Source organism: Triturus cristatus, chromosome 6 (genome assembly GCF_964204655.1).
Source record: "Triturus cristatus chromosome 6, aTriCri1.1, whole genome shotgun sequence".
Lineage (NCBI taxonomy): Eukaryota > Metazoa > Chordata > Amphibia > Caudata > Salamandridae > Triturus > Triturus cristatus.
Genome location: NC_140589.1, coordinates 1,859,817,906 through 1,859,843,102, shown reverse-complemented (window position 1 = coordinate 1,859,843,102; position 25,197 = coordinate 1,859,817,906). Strand labels below are relative to the sequence as shown.

Genomic DNA, 25,197 nt, shown 5'->3' with positions numbered 1-25,197 from the left:
AGATCTTCTCATGTGTGTGTACCCATTTCTAATGTCTTTTACGTGGAGATCCCTTTTTCAAAACACTGATGAATACAACAAATCTTAAGATCCTATCTTTGAACATTTGTGGGCTAAATGACACTCAAAAGGCAAAAAGTAGCTCAGAGTTTAAGGCTGTCAGGGGCTAATATACTTTGTCTCCAAGAGACACACATTGAAGGCTCTCAATTATATATTTTAAACAGCTTAGTATACAAAGTTATTGGGGGTACCACACAAGGGACATGCACTAGAGGTGTTGCTATTTTAGCACGTTATAACTATCTCCATCAATCTACTCGAATTAAATCTGATACCCAAGGAAGATGGATGCTGATTGAATGTCGTATAACCCCTGCATTCTCATTTACCTTATGCTCTATATATGGGAGTGTTTTAGATGAACCTAGTGTGATAGATCAGGTTTCAGCTGAACTGGCTCATTGGCCCCTCCCTATCATCTTGTGCGGGATGTTAACATTAATTTACCATGTAACTAGGGGTTTAATTCTCAATGCAATCAGACCACCCGCAAACCAAAAGTGCTTACAGCACTCAAGAACCTCTTACATATTCATAGGTTGGTGGATGTTTGGTCCTATTTATACCCAAATCTTCCAGGTTATACATTTTTTTCTGCACCTCATAAATCGTTTGCACTCTTAGATTTCTTTAAGGTCTCTTCTTCCTTAATTCATTTCAGCGAAATCGAATTGCTTGCTTCCTCGTATTCTATCTGGCCATAACCCCTTAAGCCTTAATATTCGGGGGTTAATAGCACGCAAAGAAATCTTATCCTGGAGCTTTGAAAGAGCACTTTTACATGATGAAGACTACCAGTCTCACATGAAACCATGGATAAAGACCTTCCTTGACAACAACCTAGGCACAACCCCCACCATGGTAGTCTGGGACACGTTAAAAGCTGTGTTCGTGGGGAAACCTTACAATTTTCACTTAAGAAAAATAAACAAGGAAAAGCTCAACTGTTGGAATTGCAGGCTAAATTAGCAAAAACTGAAGAAAACCTTATTTCAGTAATTCAGTCCAAGGGTGAGATTGATGCGGTACAACTAGCTGTAGCGGCTGCCAGGGCTGAGATCTGTTCGGTATTGGCCAATAAAGCCGCTTCCAAATGGGCTGCAGCACGAGAAAAATCATATGAATGCAGCGAAAAAATCGGCAATCAGTTGGCTATGAGAACCAGGCTACAGGTTTCTGATAACGAAATTCCAAAAATCAAAACATCTTGAGGTGTCATATCTAGCGACCCCGAAGAAATTCGTACAGCTTTATGCGGATTCTTCCGAGATTTATATTCCGAGGGCACGGGCGAGCAATCTGACTTTAGTAATCATCTTGATACCTATCTAGGTTCAATTGTACTGGCAACTCTTAGCAGAGAAGAGCAAGAGCTACTTGAAACTGCTCCGTCATGGGAAGAAATTGCTAGAGCTCTGCTCAGCCTACCAGATGGGAAAGCTGCCAGACCTGACTGTATCCCAGTTGAATTTTATAAGGTTTTTCTCCCACAAATTAAAGATATCCTCAATGCAGTAGTGACTCAAATCTTTCAGGGTGTCTCTCCCCCTCAATCATGGTCTACGGCCAAAATTATAGTTTTTCCTAAAACAGACAAACCCCCAACGGAAATGGGTTCATATCGCCCAATCACCCTTATCAATGGTGATTCGAAAGCATATTCTAAAATCTTTGCATCACAGCTTTCGGCTAGAATTGAAGGTCTAGTATCTAGATGGCAGCATGGGTTTATCCCTGCTAAGGGTACCACAGAACACATCCGCAGGCACATTACTCTGTTTGACGCCGCATTGATTTCAGGAGACCCGATTGCTGCAATATTCTTAGATGCTTTAGATCAGGTCTCGTGGAATTTTCTCTGGGGTGTCATGCAGAGAATGAGCTTTGGGCCCAAATCCATTCAGGCCATTAAGGCATTATACATCACTCCTATGGCCATGGTATTTATTAATGGGGAATTGACCGAACAAATTAAAATTACTCGGGGGACTCGTCAAGGCTGTCCCTTTTCCCCAATACTTTCGCAATCTATATTGACCCTCTTATTAAAAAATTTGAAGGAAATCAGGATATACCGGCAGTGAGTAGATTCGGCATAGAATCCAAAATTATGGCCTATGCCGATGATTTGGTCTTGGTCACGCCGGATACAAAGAAAGCAATCCCAGAAATCGAGGCTGAGGCTCATGTATTCGGCTCCTTATCTGGATATAAATTAAATAAAGGAAAAACTCAAATTATAATTAACAGCAAAATTGCCTGGGACGATGGTAGAATAGTGGCCAAAGCCAAATAATTATGTATTGATATATTAGCAGATATCGACCTTATCGTCAGTCAGAACACGGAGTCTCTAATGCTAGAGACAAGGAAAGCTTTGAATCGTCTCAACAACTTACATCTCTCTATTGTTCGACGATGCAATCTGCTGAAAATGATTTTTTTTCCAAGAATATTATACCTATTTAGGGCTATACCCCTAGAGTTTAATAAGCTGACACTCTCAAGGTTTGAAAAGTTATTCTCCCAATTTTTATGGGAATTCTCCCAACCTAGAAGGGCTTTTAAATTTTTGTCTCTATCCCGGGAAAGAGGGGGATGAGCTTTGCCCAACCTAAAACTATATTATTGGGCAACTGTCTTACAATCATGCCCTATATTGTTACAAGACTCACCCCCAGTGCCAGCGGTCGGATTGCCTTCACCCTTTGAACTCCTGCTCAGCCCCGACACTCGGGGTTGTCTATGGCGACAGCTGGAACTGAGATACTACAAAAGAGTCAAATTCTAGACCCTTCTATGTGTTTATAAAGTTTTTTCAGCCATGCGTATATTTTTGGGTATCGGCAGACTGAACTTCTATACTCCTACTTTAAACAATCCTAATCTACCGGATGTTTTTAGTTTATTTTATTTCCAAATTTGGATAGATAAAGGAGTAAAGAAGTTTGGAGATCTCTGTTCTTCAGATGAGGTTTTACCCTTTAAAGAGCTTCAATCTCTCAATAAATTAGATAACAAGGAATCTTTTAAATATCTACCTATTAAGTCCTTTTTTTCATGGAAGACTGGAGGCCCTTCAGGCTTCTCCAATTGTGAACTGATCGAGAAGCTTTGCGGAAATACTCCTCCACGCATCGGGATTATATATAACTTCTTTAACAGCTTAATGCCCGATGATCTGTCTAAAATATCTTCCAAGTGGCAACAGAAACTGAACATCACTAATAATGTTTACTGTTCTGCACTTAAGTCCGCCCAAAGTGATTTGTTATCTTCCAATCTTCAGGCACAGTTTTATAAAACGTGTTTTTTTTATATTTTACTCCCTGTAAGATTGCAAAATGGGGTTCCGGTAAAGGAACATATTGTCCTCGTTGTGCTGAATATAAGGCCAACTCAATCCACATTTTTGCTACATGTGTCAAATTAGGACCATTGATAAATAAAATCCAACACTTTTCAGGACAGGTGCTATCTCACAATTTATGTTTAACACCCTCTATTATTATGTTGGGTACATTAGACTCGATAGAGAGAAAGAATGGAGGAGCCCTAATATTTATTGCTATGGCTGTTCTTAGGCTGTGCATCGCGTCTGCCTGGTTGGATCCTAATCCCCCACTATTTACACATTGGTTAGCCCGTTTTTATTCAATTCATTCGCCAGAGAGGGCAATTTACACTAAAAAGGGACACAGATAAAAAAAAAAAGGAATAATCACCTAGGGTCATCTTTCCCACTGGCTTACTTTATCAACGTTAGAAACAGGCAAGACTAGCAAATACATTACCCTCCCCTATAAACACGCACAGGCACTTTCTTCTCTTATGCACCAGTCACTTTTGTACACATCTTTTTAATAATATTTTTATAACATCTAACTTGTAGGGATGCTTTATCATGTTAGGGATGTACTGTTGCACTGGTCACTTTATCTATTGCTTTTTAGTAATATTTGATTAAATTAGTTCTTCTTTCTTTAACGATTTGTAATAATGTGATACAGCTGTTTATTCATGCTTTTTGATTCTGTGACTGATATCTTTTTATATATTATTATTACAGTTATTTTTAAGAATTGGCACTTAACGGACATTCTCAGCCTCGGGGGGGAAGGGAGGGCTGCCACACTTTGTATAAATGTTTTCTTCGTATTGTATCTGTTTTATCACTGCAATTGAAAAATAAATTTAATTAAAAAAAAAAATAATAATAATCCAGATCTACTCAGAATAGCACAGAAGATTTAAAAAGCTTAGAGAACGAGATTGTCAATGAAAAATGTAGCCACTAGATGGAGCTCTAAAGCTGAGAAGAATACATGGTCTTCTCTTTGTTTCCCTGCGTGAGATCAAGACTGGTCAGGGATCAAAGTCCTGTGGGTGATTAAAGATATACAGTGCAGATATTACTACAAGTACAATTGAGACACTCTTACTCCTCACGGGTGACCTGCATTAGGGTTCGAATTTAATTTCAGTGTTCTCATGGGTTAACAAATACGGAGTAGAAATCCTGTTACAAGTATGGGAGTGAATTAGAGCTCCCCTCTAAGATGGCTGTAACGTTAGCAGCATCAGAATGGAAGCTGTACTGAATAGATGAGTCCTCTTTCTAATTCTTCTGTGTACCGGGACTAAACATGGGGTTGGGAAGGAAGTCTTGGTCTATATCATATAGAATGCTCCTCAGTTTAAACACTGTATAGTCCCCAGATATTCTCACTGTACTTCTCACAGCCTCCTGTTGTACTTCTCATCCCTCAACATGCCAATCACTGGAGTTTAAGAGCTCAGGGAGCAGGTGGCGTCTTCAAAACAAGCCACACATGAGAAATGGTGGTGGTGCTGTGAAGATTTGTACGGATTCCGATTCACTGGGGGTGGAAGAATGCAAACTGGACCGCCAAAAATGTGTGCAACCTTTCTCCCAAGCCCCCAGAGTTAGAAGATCAGGACAACGGAGAGAATAATGAGGCTAGATGCTAGAAAAGAAGGTGGATGGAAATCCCCTCAAAACGGCAGGGAGGAGCGAGCCTCACACTGCCAGTGACCTTGCAGTCAGCCCCACTGGCAGTGGCAGATGGTGACATTTGAAAGTGGTGAGGCGTAAAATTATTGCCATAGTGCACTGCGGCAAGCGAGTGCAGCGAGTGCAGCGAGCGTGCCTGAACAGTCTACGGGGGATTCGTGGTGGTTCGGGGGGTTTCGGGAGGCTTTTCCCCCCGAGAAAATTTTGAAAAAAGAGTGGACAAATGGTGCATTTTTAAGCAAATTTGAGGAAGCAGGAAGGTTAATGAAGCAATACAATCTAAATATTTATCATTTAAGAAATTGAAAATTTTTATGAGCTATAGAGGACAATCTTTGCTTATGCTGATGTTTTCACTTACCCATATTAACTTTTGAACACACTGATGCACTTGTATTGGTTTTAACTATACAATAAATATATTAATTTACTGTGCAGTGCTGTACATCATTATGATGACACTATTTCCTTAAATTAATTTTCTATTTTCATGCAAGAAACGCCATTTTAAAAAAAAGTGCAGAAAATATGAATGTGTTTCAAGTATTACTCTGTGTAAAAAATGCCTGCATGTAACGGCAAAGGCTTCCCATGGTATTGTTTCCCAAAATTCTCGGTAGAAAAGCCATCCCATGTCATCAACAGAGGCTCCCAAGTTATCAGGTATGAACAGATTAACAACCCTGATAAACGGAAGTGGCTGCCAGGGTGTTCATGCAATGGATTCGCCTGCACTAATGGACTCCGTGGATCTGCCTTGGGATGGACATCAAGCCACTAGGCTGGTTCTTGCATTATATACACCTACTGCAGTGGGCACCAGCAAGAAGCCATTAAATACGACAGATCTCATGCGCTGCGATGACCAGGCTCTTAACATCATGCACATTTGCAGCAGAAAAAAACAGTGATCAGTAATACGTTACACCAAACCTCATACACCGAGAGGATATGTAAGACAGACTTCTGGTCACTAGAGTGACTTTCAGCATCATTTACAACAGCATGGAGCAATAATGGGTTACACCAGACCTCATGCCAAGCAAGACTTGAGGGGAGGTGATGGGTTCAGTCAGCAAGGCCGGTTCTAGACATCATCATGCACAGCACACTTCCTAGAACAGGCAGGGATGAGTTACATTATTAGACCTAATGTGCTGTGAGGACTCTTTAAGAGGGTTTCAGGGTGCTAGGCTGGCACATATCATCATGCACAGCAGCGTGTACCAAGGATCAACGGTGGCTTAAAGCAGATATAATGTGCTCCCAAGACTGTAAAAGGGCCTTCAGGTCCCTGGATTGGTGGACAGCAGCGGGCACCAGGGACCCACAATGGGTTAAACCAGGTCTGACGACATGCTGCAAGGCGCTTTACTAGTTTACAGAGGACTTCAAGGTGTCATGCTGGCGCTTAGCATCATGCACACACAGCAGCAAAGGGTTAAACAACACCTGATGGTCTGTTCCTGCCCTGACTAATCTGCTCACCACACTCTGAAGCTGGAGGGCACTGGGGGAGGGAGAATAGAGTGGGGCGGGGGGGTCTCTTTTCACAGTAGCATGGACTGGACTGGCTCTCAGGGTGACAAATGAGGTCGGACCCCTATGTTTTTGATTAATTTGTTGCGAAGTCAGACTTTTATTTGGAGTTTTGTGTTTTTGTTTGTGAACAAGCTTCTTTGAGGAAAAGTGGTTACAACCCCTACGCTACATACGCATACGTAACACACGTGTATCATATGAAACCGAAACCATTACATTTCTTTTATAGTGCCTTCCTACCCTTAAATGTGCCTGTACCATCGGCGCACCAAAGATAAATAAGAGACTGCTTAGTGCTGCAAACCACAGAAAATAAAAGCAGGTTATGAACCACACTATGCACATCAAATCGCATTTTAAAATGCACACCGTTTAAAACGAAAAGTGCATCATCACAGCACAGCGTTAACAAATACAACCTCCTCGAGACAAGACCTCTTGAGGGTGTCAGTTCACTGAGCCGCATGGGTTGCAGCTCAGATCTATGGACAAACATACTTTGGCCTTGATTAGTCAGCCTTAGCCTCACGCCATTAATTTAGCAGCCCCCACGCTCACACTCTCAAACCCTATACAATTAGAGAAATCGTGCATCAGTGAATTCTTTTTACATGATCTCTTGGTTACCTGCTCAGGGCATCCACATAGATAAATGGACAGGGACAGCGAGATCTTAATAGCAGAGACACATCAAAACATATACCTGCAGAGAAGCAACCGATAAAATGCAATGATTTTGGCATGTTACAGTCTTATCACGGGTAAATGTCCGCCAGCGCTCCTAAAGCTTTCCTGCCATCAGATGCCCAGAAAAATTCATAGTGGGCCATTAAATGGTGCAGATCAGGTTGTAATTGGATTAACTCCTGCACTGCAAGACGCAAAAGATTTCACTGATGCGCGGTGTTTAGAGGTTTCTGTCGAGACTACTTCACGTGGTATATAATGTATTACTTCTTCCATCAGTCACACACTCAGTCGATTTTTTATATATATATATCTATATATATTATCTACTGGCGGTCGCCAGTAGATAGTTATAGTGACAACCTAGTTTCCATAGGAAATCTCAAAATTCTATTTTGAATAACTTTGGCGCCGGTTGACGAATCCTCACGAAATTTTCAAAACTAATGGGGCGCTCCGTTCAGCTCCTACCCTGAAAGTCTCGGGGTGATTCGTCAAGCGGGCGCCGAGAAAAAGGGGGGGTCCCAAAACACGTTCTCCCCATGCATTTTTCCATAGGACCTTTAGACGCAGCTACAGCCCGAACGGCTGAACAGAATTACGTGGAATTTGGCAGAGAGGTAGCCATAAGGTCAAGGAAGTGCCTTTTGCAGTAAAATCATATACATATCTGGGCGGAGCCTAACCACACATCTCATTGTGAGATCTGATTGGCTGTCAGCACTTCATCCAAGAAGTGTTGGCAGCCATCTTGGGACCAATATACATGATAACACCTCATTAAAAAGCATTGCAGTTAATAGAAGGTTTTAAGACTTTAGTTACATTATAAATCATTTGTTGATGGTACCATACTCATTTTAGGAATTGTGGTATGTTCTAAGGTGATTTTACCATGTGAAAAGCCTTCTGCTGGGATATCATGAATCATGTTTGAGAGAGATCTATTTTCACATGCTTTTCCCACAGAGGTTTGGAAGGTGATCTATAAGCTAAACTGAGTGCATATTTTCTGTAAATTCACATTATCTTTCTCAGTCATGTGAGAATGAAGTCTGACATTCTCAGTAAAACATGTACATCCAACAAGGGCAGAGACTGTCAGTTGATTCCTTTGTGTTCTACTGCAGCTTCCCAGAGTGTTCCAAAGAACAACTAGAGCGCTAACAGTCTTACTTATGACAAAGGTATGGCACACCTGAAGCCATCTTGATTGGAATAAAGTGGTAACATTTAAAACATTTAATTTAAAAAGGAACAAAATGAGAGGGTTCATTTTGCCATAGAATGTATGATTAGTGCTGCAGAAAGAAAAATTAGGGCACATTTTGAGTGACTTCACAAATCCTCTTCTATTTCATTAAAGAATTCTGACATGCAGACTGAAACATGCACTTTCAATACCAGCAGCAGACTTCCCTGATGAGCAGTAGCTTTACTACAGTGATCTAATGAGCGACTAGAGTGCTAACATTCTGAATTTATGGCAAATGTGTGACACATCTGAATGCCTTCTTCATTGAATCAAAGTAAAAAACTGACAGTATGCCTACTGAGGAGACTGCAGTAAATGAGGAAATTAGGAATCTTCATAACAAGGTTCCCAAGATGGCCACCAGAGACAAAAGAGCCCAAATGTAGCACAAATATCACCGAGATGTAGCCCAAGTATAGCCCAATGACAGAAATCCCAGAGTGTTTTAAAGAACAACTAGAGTGCTAACAGTCTTACTTATGACAAAGGTATGGCACACCTGAAACCATCTTGATTGGAATAAAGTAGTAACATTTGAAACATTTAATTTGCAAAGGAACAAAATGAGGGGGTTCATTTTGCCATAGAAATTATGATTAGTGCTGCAGAAAGAAAACTTAGGGCACAGTTTGACTTTTCAAATCCTCTTCTATTTCATTAAAAAGTTCTGACATGCAGCCTGAAACATGCACTTTGAATACCAGCAGCAGACTTCCATGGTGAGCAGTAGCTTTGCTACAGTGATCTAATGAGGAACTAGAGTGCTACCATTCAGAATTTATGGAAAATGTGTCACATCTGAATGCCTTCTTGATGGAACCAAAGTAAACAAGCATTGAAAATGCAATAGGTCTCGCCCTTGTTTAAGTTAAAGCAATTCTGTTTATAATTAGGTGGCTTTTTAGCTTTGCTTTTATTAGTGTTTTTCAAAATTTCATATACATACCATGCATATGTATGCATATATGTATATGTTTGCATGAATTTATATTTATATAGATATGCAGATTATATGTTTATATATGTATATATATATATATATATATATACACATACATATATAAATGCATATGCATATATATATGTGCATATGTGTGCATGTACAGAGAGGTAGAGAGGTAGAGGTGTATAGGTAGAGGTGTAGAGGTAGAGAGGTAGAGGTAGAGAGGTATAGAGTAGTAGAGAGAGAGGTAGAGAGGTAGAGAGTAGAGAGCAAGTAATAGAGAGTAGAGAGTGAGTAGTAGAGAGTAGTAGAGAGTAGTAGAGAAAGTATCAGAGAGTGAGTAGTAGAGAGTAGTAGAGTGAGTAGTAGAGAGTAGTAGAGTGAGTAGTAGAGAGTGAGTAGTAGAGAATGAGTATTAGAGAGTGAGTAGTAGAGAGTAGTAGAGAGTAGTAGAGAGTGAGTAGTAGAGAGTAGTAGAGAGTGAGTAGTAGAGAGTGAGTAGTAGAGAGTAGTAGAGAGTGAGTAGCAGAGTGAGTAGTAGAGAGTAGTAGAGAGAGAGTAGTAGAGAGTGAGTAGTAGAGAGTAGTAGAGAGTCAGTAGTAGAGAGTGGTAGAGAGAGTAGTAGAGAGTGAGTAGTAGAGAGTAGTAGAGAGTGAGCAGTAGAGAGTAGTAGAGAGTGAGTAGTAGAGAGTGAGTAGAGAGTGAGTAGTAGAGAGTGAGTAGTAGAGAGAGAGTAGTAGAGAGTAGTGGAGTAGTAGAGAGTGAGTAGTAGAGAGTAGTAGAGAGTGAGTAGCAGAGTGAGTAGTAGAGAGTAGTAGAGAGAGAGTAGTAGAGAGTGAGTAGTAGAGAGTAGTAGAGAGTGAGTAGTAGAGAGTGAGTAGTAGAGAGAGTAGTAGAGAGTGAGAAGTAGAGAGAGTAGTAGAGTAGTAGAGAGTGAGTAGTAGAGTGAGTAGTAGAGAGTAGTTGAGAGCGAGTAGTAGAGAATCAGTGGTGGAGAGTGAGCAGTAGAGAGTAATAGAGAGTGAGTAGTAGAGAGTGAGTAGTAGACATGGGTAAATAAGTGTCTAAATACAGTGACGTCATCAGCAGAGGATTGCGGTCGCGTGAGTTATAGTTGCCTGCACTAACTATAACGGGGGAATTTCATTGGTTTTTTACGAGTGAAATGTCCAGCTAACTATAACATGTGTGAAACCTATGGTTTTTTAAGTGAATTTGCAAGGTTTTCTAAATGGTAATTCGTAACTATAACGTGTGTGAAACCTATGGTTTTTTCAGTGAATATATATATATATATATTACCTACTGGCGGTCGCCAGTAGGTAGTTATAGTTAGGACCCCTTTTCCATAGGAAATCCGCAACATTCTATTTTGAATAACTTTGGCGCCGGTCGACGAATCCTCGTGAATTTTTCAAAATAGGTGGGGCGCTACGCTCCGCTCCTACCCTGAAAGTCTCGGGGGGATTCGTCAAGCGGGGGCTGAGATAAAAGGGGGGTCCCAAAACGCGTTTTTCCCATGCATTTTTCCATAGGACCTTTAGACAGGGCTACAGCCCGAACGGCTGAACAGAATTACTTGAAATTTGGCAGAGAGGTAGTCCTCAGGTCAAGGAAGTGCCTTTTGTAGGTTTGGTGTAAATCTGTTTGGTAGATTCTGAGAAAATAGCCTTTAAATCAATATATATATCTGAGCCAGCTTACGGTACGCTTACCGTAAGCTTACCGTACGCGTACGGTGGCGTGCGCGAGTGCGATTCTGATTGGCTCTTCGATCTTAGTAAACATTCGAATCGGCCGAAACCCGGAAGCGGCGGCCGCCATTTTCTCTCTCGCACTGAGAGTTAGATTGTAAAATAAAGTGAAAAATCATATAAAGGGGCTGTTTAGACAACTCCCACACACATAGCCATGTTGAGGGAATCCCCAAAGACCCCCCAAGGGCAAAAATGCAATTTTTATTTTTTCGCTAATTTCGCCGATTACGCTTACCGTACGCGTACGGTAAAAAAATGGAAATAAAAAAAACACTATCCACACTCACCCCACCCCCTGTGCTTTTGGAGGCCGTAGGCCACCAAATGTACAGGGCTTATTAGAGGTGTCAAAAACTAAATATTTTAAACAAAAATAATAAAAGAAAAAATTATCCACACTCTCTCCACCCCGTGTGCAAATGGTGCCCGAAGGGCACCATTTGTGCATGGCTTATAAAAATTACGAAAAATTAAAATATTACCGTGCACGGTACGAACTGCGTTAAGTGGGCGCGCACGCCACGAATGGCGTAAAGTAACTTAGCATTTAAAAAAACGTACAAATTCACTGAAAAAACCATAGATTTCACACACGTTATAGTTAGGAATTAGCATTTAAAAAACCTTGCAAATTCACTGAAAAAACCATAGGTTTCACACATGTTATAGTTAGCGGAAATTTTACTGATAAAAAACCAGTGAAATTCCCCCGTTATAGTTAGTGCTGGCAACTATAACTCACGCGACCGCAATCTTCTGCTGATGACATATGTGTCTTTATGAACAAAAAATATTTGTAATATATGTATAGCTAAAAATGTATGGAAGAAGACATGGGCAAATAAGTGTCTAAATACAGTATTAGCATCAGCAGAGGATTGCGGTCGCGTGAGTTATAGTTGCCAGCACTAACTATAACGGGGGAATTTCACTGGTTTTTTATCAGTAAAATTTCCGCTAACTATAACATGTGTGAAACCTATGGTTTTTTCAGTGAATATATATATATATATTATCTACTGGCGATCGCCAGTGGATAGTTATAGTTAGGACCTATTTTCCATAGGACATCCGCAACATTCTATTTGGAATAACATTCGCGCCGGTTGATGAATCCTCGCAAAATTTTCCAAACTTTTGGCCAGCTCTGCTCCGCTCCTAACCTGAAGGTTTTGCGATGATCCGTCAAGCGTGGGCCGAGAAAAAAGGGGTGTCCCAAAATGCGTTTTCCCCATGCAATTTCCCATAGGATCTGTTGTCGCAGCTACAGCCCGAACCGCTGAACGGAATGACACCTCAGTTCGGACTCGTGCCTTTTGCATATATGGTGTGAATCTGTTCAGTAGTTCCTGAGAAAATTAGGATAAAAAAGTTAGTGATATCTATGGCCGTGAAGGATCCGCGGACCGCACCAGCACCATAAGCCCACCCTCCTCGAACCGAGCACGCACCCTCCCGATCGCGCGCTGAATGCTAATTGGCTGTCGAGTGTCTCTCTACATTCGAAACCAGGAACTATTGGCGGCCATTTTCTGCCTCGGTAGAAACGAGGCTGAAGAAGAAAGAGGTGCTTAGGGGGTCCTAGAAGGACCCCCTGGGGCCCCCTTTTTTAAAAAGAAAAAACGGCGAAATACACGCACGGTGCACGCATCCTAACGCGTTGGGTGCACGGATTCTCACGCGTTGGGTGCGCGGATCGACTGCAATGTTTTTTGAAAAAAGACAAGAAATCATTGGTTGTATGACTACTTTCTACACTGAAAGGTAGGGTGTATATTTCTGTTTTTTAAAGGTATGATTCTTATTGGTTAACAAAAACAGATTGTAAGGAACATTATACATGATAAGCTGATATGTTGAAAAGTCAAGCACACTTCCTGTCTTGTGTAGGAACATTGTGTGCTGAACTTGTGACCTGTGAGCTCAGTGCAGTGTTCCATGACCTGTTTCTATGGTAACAGGCAGAAGGCAGATTGGGGGAAGGGTTGAAATGTATTTCAGTTGGAAAGGGTTGAAATGTTTAACCAATAGAAATGTGTATTTGCTTTTGAGTTTATGTGTGAAGGATTGTGATTTGATGTTTACATGTATATGTGTGGAAAATGAAAGGGAAACGTTTCCATTCTTTGTTTTTGCTGAGAGGTGCACAGTGCAGAGATTCTGTAAAAGAAAACATGGTGAGTGATTGATATACTACTTAATCTACAAAAGAACTTGAAAGATTAGTTATTTAATTGTGAGGGGATGTTTGTAGACTATTTTGATTTTAATCAGACTAATGTATTTCTCCTGCTAAAGTGTAGGGAGTACTTTTTTTCTCTACAATGTATGTGCATGTAGAAACCATTCTGTGATAAGCATTTGTGTTTTTCATGTGTTTGTAGACAGATAACTGTGCTGTTTTTATATTTTGGTAGAATTAGATACCAGTCATTGTTTATGAATTTGTGAAATAAGTTATGTTATGTTTCTATAGTAAAATGTAGTACTACTTCTAGATGAAGAAATGTGTTTTGGTATAGTGCAAGGGATAGTGTTGTTTGTCTAGAATCACACAGTGAGTCTGTGTGCATTTGGGAACCACTGTGAGAGAAGCTTTTGGTAACATCGTGTATTTGCTGACAGATAACAGTTTTAACTTGTCATGTTGTGAAGTTTTAGTAGCATTAGAAGACAGTTATGGCTTATGATTTGATTAAATGAGTCAGGCTTTGACGGAAAAGTGCAGTCCTGAAATATGTAGATTGTGTGCAGTTCCCTTACCACTTGCACTGTAGTGAATGAGTTTTGGTAAACTCCTAGGGATAGTGGTGCTTGTCTAGAATAACTCTGTGAGTTAGTGTGTATTTGGGATCAGTGTGAGAGAAGCATTTGGTGACATCATGTATTTGCTGACAGATAACTGTTTTAAAACCTGTCATGTTGTGAAGTTTTAGTAGCATTAGAATCCATTCTTTGCTTATGCGTTGATTAAATGAGTCATGCTTTGACACTAATGTGCTGTACTTAAATATGTAGATTGTGTGCAGCACCATTAACTCTTCCAGACTAGTGAATGAGTTTTGGTAAACTTCTAGGATAATGTTGCTTGTCTAAAATCACACTGTGAGTCTGTGTGCATTTGGGTAAGGATTCTGAGAGAAGCATTTGGTAACATTGTGTATTTTCTGACAGATAACTGTTTTAAAACCGGTCATGTTGTCAAGTTTTAGTAGCATTAGAAGACAGTTATGGCTTATGCTTTCATTGAATGAGTCAGGCATTGACAGTAAATTGCAGTCGTGAAATATGTAGATTGTGTGGAGTTCCCTTACCACTTGCACTGTAGTGAATGAGTTTTGGTAAACTCCTAGGGATAGTGGTGCTTGTCTAGAATCACACTGTGAGTTTGTGTGCATTTGGGAACCACTGTGAGAGAAGCATTTGGTAATATCGTGTATTTACTGACAGATAACTGTTTTAAAACTGGTCATGTTGTCAAGTTTTAGTAGCATTAGAAGCCAGTCTTTGCTTATGCTTTGATTAAATGAGTCAGGCATTGACACTAAAGTGCAGTCGTGAAATATGTAGATTGTGTGCAGTTCCCTTACCACTTCCACTGTAGTGAATGAGATTTGGTAATCTTCTAGGGATAGTGTTGTTTGTCTAGAATCACACTGTGAGTCTGTGTGCATTTGGGAACCACTGTGAGAGAAGTGTTTGGTAACATCGTGTATTTGCTGACAGATAACTATTTTAAAACATGTCATGTTGTCAAGTTTTAGTAGCATTAGAATACAGTTATGGCTTATGCTTTCATTATATGAGTCAGGCATTGACAGCAAATTGCAGTTGTGAAATATGTACATTATGTGCAGTTCCCTTACCACTTGCATGTAGTGAATGAGTTTTGGTAAACTCATAGGGATAGTGGTGCTTGTCTAGAATCACAGTGTGAGGTAGTGTGTATTTGGGATCACTGTGAGAGAAGCATTTGGTAACATCATGTATTTGCTGACAGATAACTGTTTTAAAACCTGTCATGTTGTGAAGTTTTAGTAGCATTAGAATCCAGTCTTTGCTTATGCGTTGATTAAATGAGTCATGCTTTGACACTGATGTGGTGTACTTAAATATGTAGGTTGTGTGCAGTACCATTAACTCTTCCAGACTAGTGAATGAGTTTGGGTAAACTCCTAGGATAGTGTTGCTTGTCTAAAATGACACTCTGAGTCTGTGTGCATTTGGGTAAGGATTGTGAGAGAAACATTTGGTAACATCGTGTATTTGCTGACAGATACCTGTTTTAAAACCGGTCATGTTGTGAAGTTTTAGTAGCATTAGAAGCCAGTCTTTGCTTATGCTTTGATTATATGAGTTAGGCTTTGACATAAAAGTGCAGTCCTGAAATATGAAGATTGTGTGGAGTTCCCTTACCACTTCCACAGTAGTGAATGATTTTTGGTATACTCCTAGGAATAGTGGTTGTTGTCTAGAATCACACTGTGAGTCTGTGTGCATTTGAGAACCACTGTGAGAGAAGCATTTGGTAACATTGTGTATTTGCTGACAGATAACTAATTTAAAACCACTCATGCTGTCAAGTTTTAGTAACATTAGAAGCTAGTCTTTGCTTATGCATTGATAAAATGAGTCAGGGTTTGACACTAAGGTGCAGTACCATGTACTATTCTGTTCACTGTGGCAGAACTGGAAATTTAAAAGTTTTACCTAAGCACTGTCCTAGAAGTAGTCTGATTATTTAGTCAGTTTCTAAGTACCAAATAGATTGCTTCAAATGTGTTCTAACATACTATACACTTGTCTTTTACACCTTCAATTCCCTAGTCAGTATCCGTTCACTTCCAGCAAACACTCTGTCACTGCCGTTGCACTCTTCTAGTGACCCATTCAGCATCATGTACTAATCCATTCACTTCACCAAACCCTAATAAATTCACCCAGGCACTCTCCTTGCTGTACTCTAATCATTCAGTCAGTACCCAAGTACTCATCCAGTGATCCAGGCCTTAGTATATGGACTGCTTCAAACCATTATCTACTATGCATGCAGTCCTCTAATCACGTACACAATTGTCTTTCACACCTTCAATTCCCTAGTCAGTATCCATACACTTCCAGGAAATACCCTGTCACTCCCTTTGCAGTCCTCTAGTGACCCATACAGCACCATGTACTAATCCATTCACTGTGCTAAAACCCAAACACTTATAAATTCAGCAAGATACTATCTTTGCAGTACTCTAATCATTCAGTCAGTGCCTAAGTATTCATACACTGAGCCAGGCCTTAGCACATGGACTGCTTCAAACCCCTACGCACTATGCATGCAGTCTTCTAACCACCTAGACACTTGTCTTTCACACTTTCAATTTCCTAGTCAGTATCCTTACAGTCCAGCACTTGTCACTGCCTTTGCACTCCTCTAGTGACCCATTCAGTACCAAGTACTAATCCATTCCCTGTGCGAAAAGCCTAGCACTTATAAATTCAGCTAGGCACTCTCCTTGCTGTACTCAAATCATTCAGTCAGTACCCAAGTAGTGATGCAGTGAGCCTGGCCTTAGCACATGGACTGCTTAAAATGCCTATGCAGTAAGGATGCAGTCCTCTAATCACCTACACAGTTGTGTTTCACATCTTCAATTCTCTAGTTAGTATTCATACTCTTCTAGCAAACACCCTGTCACTCACCCAGTGTGTCTCCTTATAGTACTGTAATCATTTAGTCAGTTAGCATGTAGTCTTTTAGTGAGGTAGGCTTTAGGGCATGAACTGCTTCAAAGTAGTATGCACTATGCATGTAGTGTTTTAACGATCGTCACACTTGTGGTTTAGGGCTATAGTTTCTTAGTCAGTTTTTATATAAAATGTGTTTGTACAGTAATGGAAAAGTATAAATTTGAAAGTTATTAATATACATTTATTTGTGATTCTTTTTTACAGATACAGAACAGGAGTGTTTCTCATCTGTTTGCACTCTTCTCGTGCAAGATTGTTTGGATGAAGGGTCCTTAGGTGTTTCATCATACTTGCTGTGCCGCACGAGTATTTTTTGTTAGGATCCCCTCGTAACAGAACTCTTTGGCAAATCTTGCGAGTGATGAAGGTGGCATTGGTCTTTGTTTGCCCCTTGGGAAAAGTAAAACATTTCCTCACCACTAAAGAAAAACGTTGTGGGCGTGGTGCCTTCTGCAAAAATATTTCCTCAGATTCAGTAAATATTTTAAAGCGGCAACATTTACAGTTTTTGTAAGTTAAACTTATAAAATTTTGTTAGCTGTATGTATTTTATATATCTGTGATTTGTTTCTTGTGGTATTTTGTTGAGAATTCCATGTTGTTTTTTTTTTAACAATCTTTCTGATTTTTCAGGTCTGTCGCCGACATCCATGATTCCCACAGGAGTGTTCCGCCTTGTTGTTTTGTATTATTGTTGTTACATTTTGTTTAGTTGTTTATTGTTCATACATATGTTAATAAAAAAATAAAGTTTGAAAATAGTTTATCGTTTATATATTAATTATAATAAAAAATAAAGTTTGAAAAAAATTAATAACATTTTTGGTTGTTCTCTTAACTGCTGTGTGACTCTTTCTTGTTCTTATTACTGTTATTTGATGGAATCCACCATGGTGTCAAATTTTGGGGCACTTATCGCTGGAATACTGGTGATATCTGCAGTTTGCACCAACTTCTGAGTAGTGTGTTAGATTTATCTCAACTTTACTTCCGTTAAAGTGCTGATAATGAAATGGAGAGTAGCCGTTCCCGTGCAAAAAGACACAAGGTGCACCTTTCCGATTTATTCTAAATACTAAAATCCTGTATTGAATTGCACTGAGGTATTGGCTGCACTTACAGTGTACACACAAAATCTATTAAGAAATCTCATTGTATTTATATTGATTGGGAATAGTGCGTCAGGTGCTGGATCGTGACGATATACACTGTTCAGTTTGTATATTGTTCTGCACACGAAAAAAATCACATCACAACTTTCACACCAATTGCAATGCGAAACAAATTCCGGCGAAAAGACACGTTAGCACTAGGGATTTTACACCTGCTTTCTGCTGGTGTTAAGCAGGACAACTACCTGCACCATGAAAGGGAACACAGCCAAGAGGCACACCAGAACACCCACAGGTGCCATAGAGTCAATGAACGTGATACAGGGATACCCATGAGGGCCACAAGACTCATCGCAACAACTTCAGGACCGCCAATGCCCCCCAAACCTGCATCTGAGCAAGTGTGTCCCTGTGGTCATTGTGTTAGCATGATAGGCACGAGCCCTGCAATATCACAGTGTGCTGTCACCTCAGCTTTGGCAGTGAGCCTGGACATGTAGCTACGCACGCATCCTTCTGCATGTACAACCGGCGTGTGTTGGTCCGTGGTACACAGGTCAGCGCAGGGGTGTGCCTATTCGGCAAGGGGAACGGGGTGTCTCGGACATGTCCGTGTACAGAAAGTGCGGTAAGTGTGTCTCTGTGTTCTGGTGCCCAAGGGCCGCAGCAGTCGATGTTGTAAAGTGGCATGCACTACCTCAAAACGGCACTGTGATGGTGTAGTTGGAATGCAGTAGGACATGCGCGAATACAATGGTGTGCCGTACGAGTGCACAAGATACAACAGTGCACAGTACATAAGTGTGGGGGCTCGTGTGAGGGAGGAGCAGCTGTTTGGCAATGTAACAGACAGTGAACTCGCCCATTTGCCACGTGCTGGGCATCTCATCCATGATGACCACGGTCGCAGACATCCCACAACACCAACGACTGGCCTTTGTACACATCCTGTATGAATGCAGCGTGGTTTTCACTTCTATGCTCATTCAGTGGTGTGATGTTGGCGGGTTGTGTGACTTTTGCTCCTTGTTGGTGTGTTTCATTTTGGCCATTGTTAGTCTATATGTGTGTTGTACTTAATTGTGCATGTGTGCCATTCTGCTCATCTCCCCCCTCCCCCCATTTTCTGCTTCTTCCTCTTCCTAGTGCTGTTGTGCCTATAATTTTGTTGCTGCACACATAAATACATGTTAAAGAATAAATTAGAATAGTTCCTTGATTCTTTTAGGTTTCCAAACTTCTCTATTGGTTTCTTTTTAATTTTCCATATGAACCGTTTTTTTCATATTCAACAACACATAGAAGTCCGAAGTGCAACGTATTCTATCAACACACTTTCTAGAACATTCTACAATACGTGCAGGTTAAAAGTTCATCAATTTTTTAAAACTTTACGATATTTTTTTTGTAACATGTTTTTTGAACATTTAATGACACGTGCAGGTTAAAATTTGACGATTGTTTTAAGTTTGAACAGTGCCTTCCAAATGCAAGTAGCAGGTGTGATTGAGCTGAGCAAATTTGATCCTATGGTATGTACTCCACGTTGAAACTGCTTTTTCTTAACCAATCACAAAGATGCTTTTCCACAAAACTAATGTGCACCCTACTTTTAAAAAAGAATGTTTTTCATGATATCTTTAGAGATAAGTTATAGATAGGAATTAGCATTTAAAAAACCATAGGTTTCAGGGGTGTTATAGTTAGGAATTGGCATTTAAAAAACCTTTGAAATTCACTGAAAAAACCAAAGGTTTCAGGGGCGTTATAGTTAGGAATTGGCATTCAAAATACCTTAGAAATTCACTGAAAAATCCATAGGTTTCAGGGGTGTTATAGTTAGCTGGACATTTCCCTCGTACAAAACCCTAGAAATTCCCCTGTTATAGTTAGTTTAGCTAACTATAACTTGCGCCCCCGCAATGCACTGCTGATGACGTCACATATTACATCACTCATGACATGGTCAGTGACATCACTGATGACATCACTGATGACATCTCAAATGACATCACTGATGACATCACTGATGACATCATCCATGTGATAAATTACTGCATCTTCTCACACCCTAATTTAACCGTTGATACACGGACTCAAAATTTCAGACGTCCATTCTCAAAACCATAGATACTCCAATACCAATAACTACATACCCACTTATTAACTCTTAGGTCTACATACACCTCCACTCATTCACATGTCCAGTCACTCATACTTACAGTCACTCCGTACAAGACTATCATATGCATTTATACACCTACATAGACACTCACACGCCACCAATCATCCATAGAGGTACTGTCACACCTAGTCAGTCATGCAAATAATTAATCACATTCCCATTTACTGACCTATGCAGTTATACACACTCAAGTTCACTTACTCATAAAAATAGTACCACATTCTTACGCTCTTATACAATCATTGATACAAGCACACACTCATCCATACAGCCACTCTCACAATCACACACTCTCACATATACCCACTTATATACTCTCACACACATATATACTGCCTTTCACATATGTAGTTAGTCACAAATGTACTACTGAGATATACATTCAATCCCTAACACACCCATACATACACTCACTCAACCATACAGTTCATCACAGAGGCACTCTTAAAACCATGCACCCATAGAATCACCCACTCACACATCTATGCACAGAGTCACACACAGCCTACCCACGCAGATACTAAGACAACCAATCGATAACCCATATAGCTATTAACAAAACCATGCAGCCACTTATACACCAACAGACAGAAACATACAGAAATTCACACAGTTTAGTCACTAGTCTGCAGTAAGATACATTTAATGACTCACTTATAGAGTCAGTTACGCACCTAGAAAATCATCCATTCACACACTTGTACAGCCACTCATTCTTCCACAGGCCTTTCACTATAAATATATAAAACATATTTAAAATTTACAGAAACACACAGTCACTGGATGATGTCATCAGTGATATCATTTGAGATGTCATCAGTGATGTCATCAGTGATGTCACTGACCATGTCATGAGTGATGTAATATGTGACGTCATCAGCAGTGCATTGCGGGGGCGCGAGTTATAGTTAGCTGAACTAACTATAACAGGGGAATTTCTAGGGTCTTGTACGAGGGAAATGTCCAGCTAACTATAACACCCCTGAAACCTATGTTTTTCTCAGTGAATATATTTGTGCATCTGTTTTCTTAATAACTGAATCAGTCAAAGACAACTGAGGAACCAGATGTAACATCATCGGTCGTCTTCATCAAGAATGATGTGCGCAAATCGTGCTGTCAAATCCCTATTACAGTAAGGGCTCCTACTGGCTCGTACTGGCTTTAAGTCGGTACCCTAAATTATTTGTCACATACAACAAACAGAGCCACGAGTTTTGGGTGTGACTGTAAACAGACTCAAATGCTTCTGTGGGTGTTTAACAAATAAAAACTTCCTGGGTTTCAGTGCTTTGTTGTGTGGCATTTAACTTATGTGTGTGTCCGGGACATCTGGTGCGACGACAAGTCAAATGTAAATGGCTGTCAATGAAGGACATGAAACATTTCTAGCATTTTGTGAGTTGTTGCAGCAAATTGATCCTACTGTGAAAAGCAGTATATCTATCATGCTTAGAACCAGCGGCGGTCGGAATGCTTGAAGGAGGGGGAGGTCGCGGGTGGGGAATAAAACAATTAAAATAAAACTTACCTGAGTGCCGGGTACCGCACCGCCTCAGCGCCTGGCCGGTCACACTGTACTGGTGAAGCGGCAGCTGGGTCCGCGTGTTCCTGCTGTAGGAACAGGAAGTAGCCAGCAGGCAGCTTCCCTCCCTATACGCAAGCCAATCACATTGATGCAATGGCAGCATTGTGATTGGTAGGCGCAGCAGGAGGGCGTCCCAGCTGGGAAATTTTCTCTGCATAGAGAAAAAGGGCGAGTGGGTGGGGTTGCGTGAGGACAGGGGGGAGTGGCTTACCCACTATTGTTGGTACTGATTGCATGGTCGGCCCTGGAGCTGACCTAACAGACAGTACCCACAACAGTGGGCAAGCCACTCCCCCCTGCCCTCGAGCAGGACCAGCCAACCAGGCACAGAGGCACTTCTGCTTTCTCGCAATGCGAGAAGGCAGAAGCATAAATGGTAGTTTTTACCGTTTATGTTTCTGCCTTCTCACACCGTGAGAAAGCAGTGGGGCGATGCCCCCATGCCCCAGTGGGGGAGCCGCCACTGCCCACTGGTCTGTTGTTAATTAATGGTAAACGTGGGCTAGGTGCGATCAATTTTCAGCTGGCATCAACCGCGTTGACGGCCCACCTTGGCACCTCTGCTCCAGATGCCTTTGAGCATGATCCTCATGGTGCAGTGGGGTGATGTATGATGTAGGGCATTGGTTGAAGGATGTGGAGGGGCGGTCAGACCTTTTCACCCCCCAACAATGCACAAAATGACGGGCTCCTTCACCCAAGCCTCACAGCCCTAGATCTTGAGTGAGCAAGGAGAATGCAACAGTCCTACCATCATCTATCCAGTTGCTCGACACAATCGTTGGAGGCTCGCAGAGGGCGCAAATGAATCAGATAGCCTGTAGTCCTCAGGATCCCACCTTGGCTCCACAGCAGTGTCGGGAGAGGCAGCAGAGTCCCGTTCTGGGAGCAAGGAAACCGGAGCTATTAGAGGACCAGGCTGCAATCCAAACTAGAGGAAACGTAGGCAAAAAGCATCACCTTCATCATGAGGCAAACAAAGTACGGCTAAAGAGTGATATTTTCAAATGGTGATGCCTAGTCCGGGAGCCTCTTACAGACTCGCCCATCCAGCTGTCATCTTTACAGTGATCATCTATTGAGTTTACAATGTAAAGCTTGCCTTTGTTGCATAAACTGTACATCTACTCTCTTTTTCACTCTAAAGACAATCTATTGAGTTTACACTGTAAAGCTTACCTCTGCATATATTATAATGCTGCTCCCTTTACACTCCAATGATAATCTTTTGAATTTACACTGTAAAGCTTGCATTTGATGTATACACTTTACAGTTGCTTAATGTTCTTTACACTCTAAAGCTGATCTCTAACATTTACACTGTAAATCTTACACCGTAAAGCTGTTTTATGTTCTCTATATTCTAACCTGATCTATGGAGTCGCCATTAAAAAGCACACCTATGTTGTGTGCAGCAGGACACAACTCTTTTTTTACACCCTGAAGTAGACCTTTCCTGTTTACAGTACAATATGTTGCTTTCACCGTAAAGCTCCTCTCCACTGCTCTATGATGTATGATGAAGTTGAGAGGTCTTGGATAAAATATTGTACTTTTCTATTCTTGTGCACCTTAGAAATGATGATCGCAGTGCTTATTTCACATCTGCTCTCTTTGACTCAGTCTTTCTGTTTCTGTTTGTAGGACTTCGAATCCCTGATGATGACCTGGGCTCCTAATTATGATGCACCTCGGTGAAAGGATGTCTGATAACTATCAGCAAGAGACAGTTTGTGCTGACACTGACATAAAGATGCCATGATAAGATCAACATACATTGACTATTGCCCCAAAGTAACTGGAAGTCAAGGGGTACACCTGGACGGGTTTGTCAAGACTGTGGAAATGGGCCAGTTAGAAATAATTCCTTGTTTATTTGTCATTTTACTCTAAAACCCCACACAGCCCTTGTCCAATCATAAGTAAGCAACTGTGTTCACTTCAGCCTCACAATGGAAAACATGTTTCAAATTAAACATGCTTCCTGCTCCATCCTGTCTCTGTTTTATTCCATTTCTTGAAAAAACAAACTCAACTTGTTCGAATATGTAACCTTTTTGATGAAATGCTAAGCTTAGAAACCATTTGCAAGAAAGAATGCCAATACAAGGCCACCTTAAATTTAGTTTAACCACATGGGACTGATTATGTTTTCTGATTACTTTGGAAATCAAAGGTTTACACAAGAACAGCTCATCCCTGAATAGCACATGCATAAATGGAAATACTAAAAAAACAAATAGATTATTATTTTCACTCTCTCTCTCTCTCTCTCTCTCTCTTTCTCTCTCTCTCTGAGAGCCATTCATATAAAAATTGCAGCTCTACAAATATGACACCTCCTGAAATACATACAACATACCAAAATCATTATAACAAGTGATACACAAAGCCAAAGCCATGCAAATTGTAAATCTTTTTTTAAAGTAACATGAATTAACACAATACTAGGATTCTAAAGAAACGATCTAAACAAATGAGTTCCTTAGCCAAAACAACTGGAGACATATTGAAAACATAGTCCCAGAGAGCTGATGCTTTTACATTTACATGATCAATGAAATATGATGCAGGTTATTATATTGATGCTGATGTGAAAAGCTTTCATATTTCAGTTTAATTTAAAACAGAGGATTTAAAATTGTGGAACCTGCCTCTGTGCAGAGGGGGACAGATAGGGAAGGTGAGTCCAACAATTGACACGCTATTTTCAGCTGCAGCAGGCAAGCCAGCCCAACTGACAGTGCACATACCGAAACAGGCTTGATGCACACAAAGATAGTGGTCAGTATGCACTCATATTTGGGCAGCAGCACTGCAAGCTTCAATCACTTAACAGGAGCAGCAGGAGAGAAGGGTTCCTTCACACATATAACAAGTACAACGTGAACAGCTGCAGTTAAAGCTTCCCTCAAATGTAGCACAAGTATAACCCAGGCAGCAGGAGTGTTAAATCCATCACACACAAAACAAGTGCAGCATTGAAGCACCTGCACTGTAAACTTCCTTCACTCTCCATTGTCTCTCACACATGCACAGGCACACACACATTCACACCATATCATAAAAACAGTAATGTAAACTTCCTTTATACTCAGAACCGATACAAGAGAAGAAACAAAAGTGTAAATGCGCCCCATACACATGAGCAAAGCACAGGGCAGCAGCAGCAGTATAGTCTCTCCCATGCAGAGATAAGCCCAACATCTTCCCACAGGAAACCAGGAACATAAAGTTTCCAGAAGATTCTCAAGAGAAGTCAAAGGTAGATATCTCTCTGATCAGGCT

The 25,197-nt window shown here is 40.8% G+C and overlaps 1 protein-coding gene across 1 annotated transcript in view; it reads left to right on the top strand.

The window, feature by feature from the left end:
• The window catches only part of LOC146822216 (uncharacterized), a 203,951-nt gene extending 180,050 nt beyond the window's left edge, over positions 1-23,901 (top strand). The window contains exon 11 of the mRNA XM_085613363.1: positions 23,554-23,901. Within this exon, the coding sequence (XP_085469489.1) occupies positions 23,554-23,588 (35 nt within the window). The 3' untranslated portion in view covers positions 23,589-23,901. The remainder of the gene's footprint in view (positions 1-23,553) is intronic.
• Positions 23,902-25,197: the final 1,296 nt, after the last annotated feature.